This window comes from Capra hircus, chromosome 3 (assembly GCF_001704415.2).
Source record: "Capra hircus breed San Clemente chromosome 3, ASM170441v1, whole genome shotgun sequence".
Classification (NCBI taxonomy): domain Eukaryota; kingdom Metazoa; phylum Chordata; class Mammalia; order Artiodactyla; family Bovidae; genus Capra; species Capra hircus.
This window is the reverse complement of record NC_030810.1, coordinates 112,102,098-112,113,957: the sequence shown is the minus strand read 5'-3', so window position 1 is coordinate 112,113,957 and position 11,860 is coordinate 112,102,098. Positions and strand designations below refer to the sequence as shown.

Genomic DNA, 11,860 nt, shown 5'->3' with positions numbered 1-11,860 from the left:
AGACATTATGATGTAGCCATATAGTACAACAATGAGGTCATTAAACTAATGTTTTAGACTAGTACTTAATCAATATAGAAATATTCACGTTTAAGTAAACATTCAAGTAGCGTTAAAAATGTGTGCAGTATGATTCTAACCTTGCAACTAAAAATGCCAAAGAGATAAAACATACAGCAAAATAGTAATAGAGATCTTCTGGATGATGGAAATATGCGTGCCTTCTATTTCTTTGTGAGTGGCTTATTTTCTGCATTTTCTGTAAGAACTCTATATTACCCTTATATTCCGGAAAAATATTATCCTTTGGGGAAAAATGAGCACATACTATCTACTAGGTGCTTACACAAGGCACTACTTCAAAGGACTCTAGCCTTGCAAAGTGTCTAAAAACTGTATTTAGTTCCTCTCCCTTATAAAGAAACTGCAGCCCAGAAAAGTTAAATGACTTGCAAACACGCCAACCGTTTTTAGTGATAAGTAAGCAAACAATAGGCCTTCTGACTGTCAAACAAGTGACTCATTTCTTTGTAAACCAGTTTAGACATAAGATCTTGGTTTATTCTTCATCATCCCTTGTAGAGAAGAGGTTTGTTTCATAAATTGCATTCTTTCCTGTAGTATGGCAGTGCAAAGAGTGTGGGCTTGAGAACGTAGGTCGGCCCCTACTGAAAAGCAATGTGAAGGAAGGGAGCAAATGAGAGCTTAGTGAATCGTCGACGCAGGAGAAAATAAGAAGGAAAAAAGGTGGAAATGTGGAGTACAAGGTTTAAGGCAGAGCCTGAATGCTGGGATGGGATTCAAGTATGCCGCAGGAAAACAACAGGGATGGCCCACTTAGCTGCAGAGCAGGTGGAAACTTGATTGCAGGATCAATGATTCGATGCATTTAACGCAGAACCGGGGGTCAAAATAATCGCAGCAACTACTGCTCTTGCCCAGGATCCAAGAAATTTGCATGCAAGAGAAGTACTCTTGGAAAGTGCCTTAAGTTGTTTGCTGCTGCTGCTGCTAAGTCGCTTCAGTCGTGTCCGACTCTTTGTGACCTCATGGACTGCAGCCTGCAAGGCTCCTCCGTCCATGGGCTTTTCCAGGCAAGAGTACTGGAGTGGGGTGCCATTGCCTTCTCCGAAAGTTGTTCAGTCTTTGTTTTGGCAGTGGGAGGACAAAATAAAACCATTCCTTTCGCCTCCCCGTCGGGGAATCGAACCCCGGTCTCCCGCGTGACAGGCGGGGATACTCACCACTATACTAACGAGGAAAACGACAACTACATACGTAAAATTGCTCGTTAGGAAGATACTTCTAAACTGCCATAGTCATTCCTTGAAAAATGGCTGTCATTTTACTGTATCTAGTCTGTCACGTTGCAATTGAAACATAATAGGAGCTCCACGTGTAATTTAAACTTTCTAATAGCCACCTTAAAAAGTAAGAAACAGGTGATATTTTTAATAATGTGATTTAACCCAAAATTCCGAAATAAGAACTAGATTTTTTTTTTTTACATAATTTTCAAGCTGGTAAGCATTTTTACATTTACAGATACCACATTTCAACTCAGACGTTAAATTTTCATTGGAAAAAAATGACTAACATTTAGATTTCATGACATTCACAACTGAAATTCAAGTGGATTCATAACGTACCAAGTCGTTCGTAAAGTACTTTAACGTTCTGAAATAGGTAAATGGAGTATCTGTTTAACTTTTTACATCAATTTACTTCAATTAATTAATGTATTAATTACAATTAACTAGACTTTGACATGCAGTTCCTCAGACACATTCGCCAGTTTCAAGTGCCCGACAGCTTGTAGCTACCGTATCAGTCTCGAAGGTATAAAACCATGGCCCCTTTCTGAAGCTCAGTTTCAGACAGGACATCCGGAAGATCCCAAAGATTTCTCAAGAGCTGAAAGTTTGAAATGGAAGGCAGGAGGGAAGGTAAAAGAGAAAAGAAACGCTTCAGATTCGAATCCCTCCAAAATGTAGCTGGGCAGAGAATGAGGTCGAGGGAGAAAGTGAGGTATGGCTGCAGTTCTAGTTTCAGTTCTGAGTTTCGCTCAGGCTTTAAACTGCAAAAAACGTCGCACGCTCTGCTTCTCTCTTCATTTAGTTAGCGTGAAAGAAGGAAAAGAAGACCACCTGCGTTGGCCGGGAATCGAACCCGGGTCAACTGCTTGGAAGGCAGCTATGCTCACCACTATACCACCAACGCTTGCTTAGTAAGCTTCTCGAACTACATGTATAAGAGTAATAGAGGCTATGACTCTGCAAATGTTTTTCAGTACTGTTTTGTGTGAAACCCCAAAATACACAGAGCCTTTTCTAGGCAAGGATGGACCCCGTCCTTACTCTTCTTAGTCGGCCCCGCCAACGAAGGACGAGGGCCTGAAACCCAGAGACCAGCAGGGACCCGGAGCTGGAAGGACGGAACAGCGGGAAGCCAGAAGGGAAAGCCAACGCCTCGCTCGGCAGAGCATTTTCTTACGCATGCCCCGCCTTCTGTCATCCGAACTCCCTGCTCCGCCGCTTGGCGCCGCCCCAGGACTAGATCCACAGGGTGTTGCATTCGGTAACGGCGATTTGAAGCGAAGGGAGCAAGGGCGAACAGCCAACAAACGAGTCCGCTCTGGTGTGGCTGTGTCTCCCAAGAGAAGGAGCGAGAGGAACGTTCGAAGGGGCACTGGAGAAATGGATCTTTGCAGTTCAGGATGGTGATGACGTAGGAAATAAGAGTCAGAAACAGTTTTATTTTCCCTATTTTGCGAAGAAGTCCAGGGAGGAGTTGTAGCTTTATTTAAAATGAGAAACTAACATCATTCTACAGCACTTTTTGACAGTCTTAGAAGGAAATAAGAGAGCAGTTTTTCCATGTGTCAGGATGGCCGAGCGGTCTAAGGCGCTGCGTTCAGGTCGCAGTCTCCCCTGGAGGCGTGGGTTCGAATCCCACTTCTGACAACATCAAACTATTTTCTTCGGGCTTTTCTTATTTATTTCCAATCAACAATTAGGATTGAATTCGTGGAGAAACGACTATTGATTAATCAACCCTTTATATTTTAATCAAAACTTTTTTTATCAACACTTGTTAATGCTCCCTATCTACATATGAAGTGTGCTTCGCTTTGAATATAAAACTGAATCTATTTAGATCTATGTATGTGTTGTGTGTTAGTCGCTCAGTCGTGTCTGCCTCTTTGTGATCCCATAGACTGTAGTCCACCAGGCTCCTGTGTCCATGAAATTTTCCAGGCGAGAATACTGGAATGGGTTGCCAGTTCCTTCTCCAATTTAGATCTATCCCTAGTTACAATTTTTTTTTTTTTTTCTTTCCTTTAGACTCCAGTTCCTCAGTGCTTCTTCACCTCATGGAGAAAAGCCCTCAGTCCAGATCTTAATTTGCAATTGACTCGAGTCTTTTTGTGCTCAAGACTGCAGCGTCAAGCTTTGGTGAGACTGATTCCCCACCATCTTGCCAAACTGCTCCCACCACCAGTTTTTATTCAGTAGGCTTGCTGTACCACCAAAAAACAGGGAAAGAAATCAACATACCAAACCCAGGGAAAAGTAATAGAGAGGGAAAATAAACTCATGGCGTTATTTCAAGAACTTTTTCTTCAAGACCTAAAAAAGCCACTTTCTCATTTGAGAGGAACTGGTTATAGAAAAATGTTGTCCTTTGCAGAAGAGAGAAGAACTGTCAATCCGAAGAGGCTGAATGTGTGAGGTTCATAAGCATGAAGACGGAAGGATCTTTAGGTTGGTTAGTGAAAGTTTACATTCTTTGTTATTTACTAGACTATAACTTTGGGAAATGTATTTGACTTTTCTGAGCCTTAGTTTGCTTGTTGTAAAATGGAGACAGAATTGTTGTGAGGATTGAGTGAGATGACCTAGGAGCTTATTAGAAAGAAAAATCTCAAGCTGTACCTCTGATTTACTGAATCCACATTTTATAAGATTCTCAAATGATTCTCACGCATATTAAAGTTTGAAAGCACTGGTCTATCTGATTTAGATCTTTAACGTGGAATATCCTTTCCCTTTCGAACTTTTACTCTGTCTCATTTGAGCACTTACAGTATACCAGTGGCTGCTTAAAACAGAGGGTAAAAAGTTAAATTAGATACTGTATCTAAACTAAAGAAGATAAGAGTGTATCCATAAGAGAGACACGGAAAAAATAACAAAGCTGAACCTTAACCAAATGATCAAGATTAAGATCACCAGAGTTTAGTCACATTGGTATCACATACCTCCTGATATAATGCAATAAGATGGGCACTTCACCCTGTGATATACTGCCCCCAAACCCCCACTCTAATCATGAGAAGTCTGACAAACCCAAATTGGGGGACAATCTGCTTCCCTGGTAGCTCAGCTGGTAAAGAATCCACCTGCAACCCAGGAGACCTGGGTTGGATCCCTGGGTTGGGAAGATCCCCTGGAGAAGGGAAAAGCTACCCACTCCAGTATTCTGGCCTGGAGAATTTCACGGACTGTATAGTCCATGGGGTTGCAAAGAGTCGGACACGACTGAGCAACTTTCACTTTCCTTCTGCCAAATACCTAACCAGTACTTATCTAAATGTGAAAAATTGTTTGACACTGCGTTATTTCTTTATTTATTCATTCATTCATTTTTGGCCATACTGAGACTGCATTGCTGCATGTGGGCTTTCTGTAGTTGCAGAGAGTGGCAGACTATTCTCTAGTTGGGCTTCTCACTGCAGAGCAGAGGATCTATGTGCTCCAGCTTCAACAGTTGCAGCACAGGGACTCATTAGTTGTTTGTGGCTCAAGGGCCCTAGAGCGTGCAGGCGTCAGTAGTTGTGGCACGTGGGCTGAGTAGTTGCAGAGCTTGGGCTTAATTGCTCCAAGGCTCCATGTAAGACCTTTACATTTAGAGAAGGTGGATGAAGGATATACAGCGACTTTCTATAGTAACTTTACAACTCTCTGTCCATCTAAAATTATTGCAAAGTAAAAAGGTCTTAACCACAACAACAACAAAAAAAAAAAAAAAAAACAGTGGTTACCTATTAGGAATAGTAGCAGTTGGGAGTGGGGCAAGGAACTGCTATTATTCTTGTTCTGCCCTCACCACCACCACGAGGCTTGTGGGATCTTAACTCCCCCTACCATGGACAGAAACCCAGCCAAGGCAGTGGAAGTATAGAGTCCTAACCACTGGACCACCAGGGAGTTCCCAAAACTGCTGATTTTTCATTGGAAGGGTTGTAGGAAGTTTTGATTTTTTAATAATGGAATGTATTTTGTTTCAATATTTTGGGAAACAAATTAATATTTTAATCACAATAGTTGTGATTACAGGAATCAAACTAAGACTATATATACACAATACAAAGACACTTAAATACCATGCTGTCCTCCAACCCAGGGATCAAACTGCATCTCCTGCATTGCAGGGGGATTCTTTAACTCTGAGCCACCAGGGAAGCACATTAACAGGAAACAATCCCCAAAGTATCTAAAGCATCAGCAATAGTCATTCAGAAGTAGATGAAGTGGTTCCATTCAGTTCAGTCGCTCAGTCGTGTCCGGCTCTTTGCGACCCCATGCATCTCAGCACGCCAGGCCTCCCTGTCTATCACTAGCTCCCAGAGTTCACCCAAACTCATGTCCATCGAGTAGGTGATGCCATCCAGCTGTCTCATCCTCTGTCGTCCCCTTCTCCTCCTGCCCCCAATCCCTCCCAGCATCAGGGGCTTTTCCAATGAGTCAACTCTTTGCATGGCCAAAGTATTGGAGTTTCAGCTTGAACATCAGTCCTTCCAATGAACACCCAGGACTGATTTCCTTTAGGATGAACTGGTTGTATCTCTTTGCAGTCCAAGGGACTCTCAAGAGTCTTCTCCAACACCACAGTTCAAAAGCATCAATTCTTTGGCATTCACCTTTCTTCACAGTCCAACTCTCACATCCATACATGACCATAGGAAAAACCATAGCCTTGACTAGACAGACCTTTGTTGGCAAAGTAATGTCTCTGCTTTTGAATATGCTATCTAGGTTGGTCATAACTTTCCTTTCAAGGAGTAAGCGTCTTTTAATTTCATGGCTGCAATCACCATCTGCAGTGATTTTGGAGCCCCAAAAAATAAAGTCTGACACTGTTTCCACTGTTTCCCCATCTATTTCCCATGAAGTGATGGGACCAGATGCCATGATCTTCGTTTTCTGAATGTTGAGCTTTAAGTCAACTTTTTCACTCTCCTCTTTCACTTTCATCAAGAGGCTTTTTAGTTCCTCTTCACTTTCTGCCTTAAGGGTGGTGTCATCTGCATATCTGAGGTTATTGATATTTCTCCCGGCAATATTGATTCCAGCTTGTGCTTCTTCCAGCCCAGCATTTCTCATGATGTACTCTGCATATGAGTTAAATAAGCAAGGTGACAATATACAGCCTTGACGTACTCCTTTTCCTATTTGGAACCAGTCTGTTGTTTCATGTCCAGTTCTAACTGTTGCTTCCTGACCTGTATACAGGTTTCTCAAGAGGCAGGTCAGGTGGTCTGGTATTCTCATCTCTTTCAGAATTTTCCATAGTTTACTGTGATCCACACAGTCGAAGACTTTGGCATAGGCAATAAAGCAGAAATAGATGTTTTTCTGGAACTCTCTTGCTTTTTCCATGATCCAGCAGATGTTGGCAGTTTAATCTCTGGTTCCTCTGCCTTTTCTAAAACCAGCTTGAACGTCTGGAAATTCACAGTTCACATATTGCTGAAGGCTGGCTTGGAGAATTTTAAGCATTACTTTACTAGCGTGTGAGATGAGTGCAATTGTGCAGTAGTTTGAGCATTCTTTGGGATTGCCTTTCTTTGGCAATGAAGTGGTTAGTTTTGTTTAAATCTCTCTGTAGAAAAATAGATACCATCCAAATGAGATCGGAAGTGTTTTCACAACTAAGCATGATGAAATTCTCCTTCTTATAACCTGTGTCTGCTTAGAGAGAGAGATTGTTGAAATGTGAGGAAACTCCAAACCTTGTAGGTGCCATCATTCTGCTTGAGAAGTTACAAACAGATTGCGGTGGTCAATGTTGGAAGTTGGAAAGACATTCAGGAAAGGGGGAGTATAATACAGAATATGTGTGTGATATCATCTCTTTTTTGCAAGTTCTTTCAGTGTGAAGCCAAGTCACAAAAGACTTGGGCCTGGTGCAGGAAAAAGCAGTTAAAAATGAGAGCTGACAACCAGACTACAGGTGGGAGGTTACTGCAATCTCCTCTCAACCTGCTAAATATAATGTAGCATTCCGCTAACCAAGGCCACTTTCATTTCTGAGATAAAAAAAGTCTTTGGGCTGATTGGGAACTAACTTACACAAACTCACCCTTCTCTTATGTCATTTAACTGGTAGTAAAGTTGAGCCTGTGGATATTCACCAGGTTCAGTCACTTGCTATAAAAAGCACATATTCACTTAATGAATAACGCAAAGATACAATAAAATATACTTTTTCTCTCAGGGCTCAGCATCCAACTGTGTTCTAAAGGAATAATATGTACAATTTCACAACATCTGAGGGAAAATCTTTTTTTCTTTTTTTTAATGGTCTGTGAGGTAAGAGTGCACAGAACGCAGAAGTAGGCAGGACATAGTTCTTAATTCCAACTCTCCCCACTACCCACGTTCCCCGACTTAATAGATATGGATACTGAGTAAATTGTGTAACCTCTTTTAACCTCTGGATCCTCACTTTCAAAAGAGATAATGCACTGTTATGTTGCTGTGATGATTAAATTTGATTGTACACAGTCAACAATCAATTAGTAATGATTAGTAATAGTGAATATTTGTTGCTCAATACTAGATGCCTAGCCTAACATTCTTCTTCACTTCTCACATACTTAATTGTACCCTCATAGCAAATCTGAGATACTATTTGATCATCATCCCCATTAAATAGAAGGGAAACTGAAGCTCAGAGCTTGCCTTGCAGAGCAGATAAAGTAACACCCGTCTGGTTCCAGCACAGCCGTCTTACTACGCAGTTGCCACTGTCGTCATCATCGCTGTCATCCTGGGGCCCATCAGCACAAAGCATGCAATTTGTTTCACACAGATGAGATCAATAATAACTTTAATTACACCACTAGACTTACTCTCTTAATCTAACAAATACAATTCCCCAGAATCCAGGACTTGGGGTCTGTTCGCTAAAAGAACAATAAGGTCACATTATGAGAGGCAAATAATTAGCATATAAACTTTGTGTCTGTGTTATTAGGACACATAGACTGGCAAACTAAACTAAGCTCCCAATACAGAATTTTCACTTTAGGGTCTTGCCAAAACTTGTTTCTCTTCATTCTCTGCTTTTCCAACTCCACCTCCCTCCCTCTTTCAACACAATATCACAATTCTCTCTCCTCACACTTCAATACTATTTCAGTGTGCCTTCCTCAAACTCTTCCTCTTGCTTTCCCTTATAGAAATTATGCACACAGCCTCATGAGTTTTCTTCCCATCCCTCCTTCAAAACCCACCCCAACATTTCTGCTTCTGAAAGCCCTGCCCCTTCGTCTACTTAATTGGATAGAAAGAAAATTAAGAAATTCTAAAAGTTTATTTAGCTGTATTATTTCATATAACAAATCCATACATGCAAGTAACAAAATACATTAAATGTAGGTAAAAGCAATAGTTAAGTGCTATACAAATGTTCATAATGATTACTTCTGCTTGTCTGATGTAGGAGAAGATTTTTTATAAGTCAAATGACAAATTCCTCAGTAATAAAACATACTGACAAAAAAAAAAGTCTCTGTTGAGGGTAAGATTCTCCTCCACTCCCACCCCTGAAGTTAGGCAGGATCACAGTAGAAAGTCAAAAGGTCCACAAACCCAGCCCTTACAGTCTTAGCTGACCTGTCCAGAGGGGCCATTTAATCAACCTCCTCAATGACAGGGCCAGTACTAGGGGCTCCATGTCGGGCTTGAGCTCCACAACTGTTGCCCACAGAGACACCAGGCCCCCCATAGAGCCTGGAGAAGATGGGGCAACAGATCTGCTCCAGCTCCCTCTTTTGATGCTCATATTCCTCTTTCTCTGCTAACTGGTTGTGCTCCAGCCAAGCAAGGACTTCCTGACACTTGTCGTGTACTTTGCACCTGTCCTCTTCAGGAATCTTATCTCTAAGCCTCTCCTCTTGCAAGGAGCTCTTCACATGGAAGACATAGGCCTCCAGAGAGTTTTTGGCAGCCACCCTGTCTCTCTGGGCCTCATCCTCAGCCTTGTACTGCTCAGCCTCACGAACCATCCTCTCCACCTCCTCCTTGCTCAGCCGGCCCTTGTCATTGGTGATGGTGATCTTGTTAGCTTTGCCTGTGCTCCTGTCAGTGGCTGTCACACTCAGGATGCCATTGGCGTCAATGTCGAAGGTCACCTCGATCTGGGGGACTCCACGTGGGGCAGGAGGGATGCCACTGAGCTCAAAGCGCCCTAGCAGGTTGTTGTCCCTGGTCATGGCCCTCTCGCCCTCATACACCTGAATCAGGACCCCAGGCTGGTTGTCTGAATAGGTGGTGAAAGTCTGGGTCTGCTTGGTTGGGATAGTGGCATTCCTCTGGATCAATGTAGTCATCACCCCACCAGCTGTCTCCAGCCCCAGGGACAGGGGAGCCACATCCAGCAGCAAGAGATCTTGCACCTTCTCACACGTGTCCCCCATCAACACTGCTGCCTGCACAGCAGCCCCATAAGCCACAGCTTCATCCGGGTTGATGCTTTTGTTCAGCTCCCTGCCATTGAAGAAGTCCTGCAGGAGCTTCTGTACCTTGGGGATTCGGGTAGAGCCACCCACCAGGACAACGTCATGGATCTGGGCCTTGCCTAGCTTGGCATCTCTCAAGGCCTTCTCCACCGGCTCCAGGGTGCTGCGGAAGAGGTCCGAGCACAGTTCTTCAAAGCGGGCTCGAGTGATAGAAGTGTAGAAGTCCACACCCTCAAATAGGGAATCGATCTCCAGAGTGGCCTGGGTACTGGACGACAGGGTGCGCTTGGCGCGCTCACAGGCTGTGCGGAGCCTGCGCAGGGCCCGCTTGTTCCTGCTCAAATCCTTCCCGTGCTTCCGCCGGAACTCCTCCATGAAGTGGTTCACCAGCCGGTTGTCAAAGTCCTCTCCACCCAGGTGAGTGTCTCCAGCCGTGGCCTTCACCTCAAAGACACCAGCGTCGATGGTGAGGACTGACACGTCGAAGGTGCCCCCACCCAGGTCGAAAATGAGCACGTTGCGCTCCCCAGCGCCCAGCCGGTCCAGGCCGTAGGCGATGGCAGCTGCCGTGGGCTCATTGATGATCCTCAGGACGTTGAGCCCCGCAATGGCACCCGCGTCCTTAGTGGCCTGACGCTGCGAGTCGTTGAAGTAGGCGGGCACCGTGATTACAGCGTGCTTCACGGGCTGGCCCAAGTAAGCCTCCGCCGTCTCCTTCATCTTGCTTAGCACCATGGACGAGATCTCCTCGGGGTAGAACGCCTTGTCCTCCCCGCGGTAGGACACGCGCACCTTGGGCTTGCCGCCCTCGCTCACCACCTGGAAGGGCCAGTGCTTCATGTCCGACTGCACAGTGGGGTCTGCGAACCTGCGCCCGATCAGTCGCTTGACGTCGAACACGGTGTTGTGCGGGTTCAGGGCCGCCTGGCTCTTGGCCGCGTCGCCCACCAGCCGTTCGGTGTCTGAGAAGGCCACGTAGCTGGGGGTGGTGCGGTTGCCCTGGTCGTTGGCAAGGATCTCCACCCGGCCGTGCTGGAACACGCCCACGCACGAGTACGTGGTGCCCAGGTCGATGCCTATGGCCAGCTCCCGCGCGGCGGACATGGTTGTGGTATCTCCCGCTCCCGGCGACGAGTGCGATACAGAGTCGGATGCACGAACCTGCGGAAGTTGGTGCTGCTCAGCCGTGGAGGTGCGCGCTGCGGCGCTGCTCTCCTGCCTGCCCAGCTCGGATCTGCTCGGCTCCGGCTCCACGAGCTTTTTATCCTGTTGCGGCAGACCCGCCTCCTCCCCCTGCCGCCGCCGCCGCGAAACTTCCAGTGCCTTCGCGGCGAGCCCAGAGCCACCCGGCCCGCCCGCTCCGGCTGACTCAGCCCAAGAGGCGCTGCGCTGACTCTGGGAGAAGGTTCGAGCGGATCCGGCCGTGCAGGGAGCGGCGGCCCCACCAGCGTCTGACTCAGAGTTTCAGAGAAAGTTCCAGCTTCTCCCGGCTTGTTCTAAGGGCGAGAGGTTGGGGCAGAAGAATGGTAAGGTGAAAACTTGTTCTCCCTCTGGTTGGTTGAAGAGGGCGGTTTTGAGTCCAGCGGCTCGAGAAAAACCGAAAGCGATAGATCCATGGCTTCAAGGACAGAGGTTTAAAGTTTTATTTTAGTCTTGAAACATGAAGGCAGTGTTTTCAAAATTGTGACTAAGAGGTCAGATTTCTGTTACGGGGTGGGACTTAGGGTCGAGATGATGAGAAGAGAGAGTGTTGCGACCGTCTCTTACGGAAGTAGCATTGGTGGTTCAGTGGTAGAATTCTCGCCTGCCACGCGGGAGGCCCGGGTTCGATTCCCGGCCAATGCAGTCTCCTTTTTTCTTTCACGGTACCCTCATTTTAACTTTTTTTTTTTCTGTTTTTCTTTAATTCAACTTCTAAAGTGGATCTTCATTAAAAAAAAAATTCTATTTGAGTGTACTTGTTTTAAAATGTTTCTGTTGCTGTACAGCAAAGTGAATCACTTATACATGTACATATATCCATTCTTTTTTTAGATTCTTTTTCCATAAAGGTTGTTATAGAGTAACTACACATCCTCAAAAAGAAGGAACCTATTTTATAACCCAAGAGGG

The 11,860-nt window shown here is 45.1% G+C and overlaps 1 protein-coding gene and 4 non-coding genes across 5 annotated transcripts; 2 read left to right on the top strand and 3 right to left on the bottom strand.

The window, feature by feature from the left end:
• TRNAD-GUC lies at positions 1,190-1,261 on the bottom strand. Its single transcript has one exon. It is a non-coding gene; the product is annotated as a tRNA-Asp (tRNA).
• Positions 2,149-2,220, bottom strand: TRNAG-UCC. The gene has a single exon. It is a non-coding gene; the product is annotated as a tRNA-Gly (tRNA).
• On the top strand, positions 2,881-2,963 carry TRNAL-CAG. Its single transcript has one exon. It is a non-coding gene; the product is annotated as a tRNA-Leu (tRNA).
• HSPA6 (heat shock protein family A (Hsp70) member 6) lies at positions 8,583-11,511 on the bottom strand. Its single transcript, XM_005677146.3, has one exon. It carries the CDS (start codon positions 10,850-10,852, stop codon positions 8,921-8,923), a length of 1,932 nt encoding a protein of 643 aa, XP_005677203.2. The 5' UTR covers positions 10,853-11,511; the 3' UTR covers positions 8,583-8,920.
• On the top strand, positions 11,523-11,593 carry TRNAG-GCC. Its single transcript has one exon. It is a non-coding gene; the product is annotated as a tRNA-Gly (tRNA).

Bases quoted from the DNA above. Each gene is read 5' to 3' on its own strand.
- HSPA6 (XM_005677146.3), bottom strand. From the start codon at position 10,852: ATGTCCGCCGCGCGGGAGCTGGCCATAGGCATCGACCTGGGCACCACG.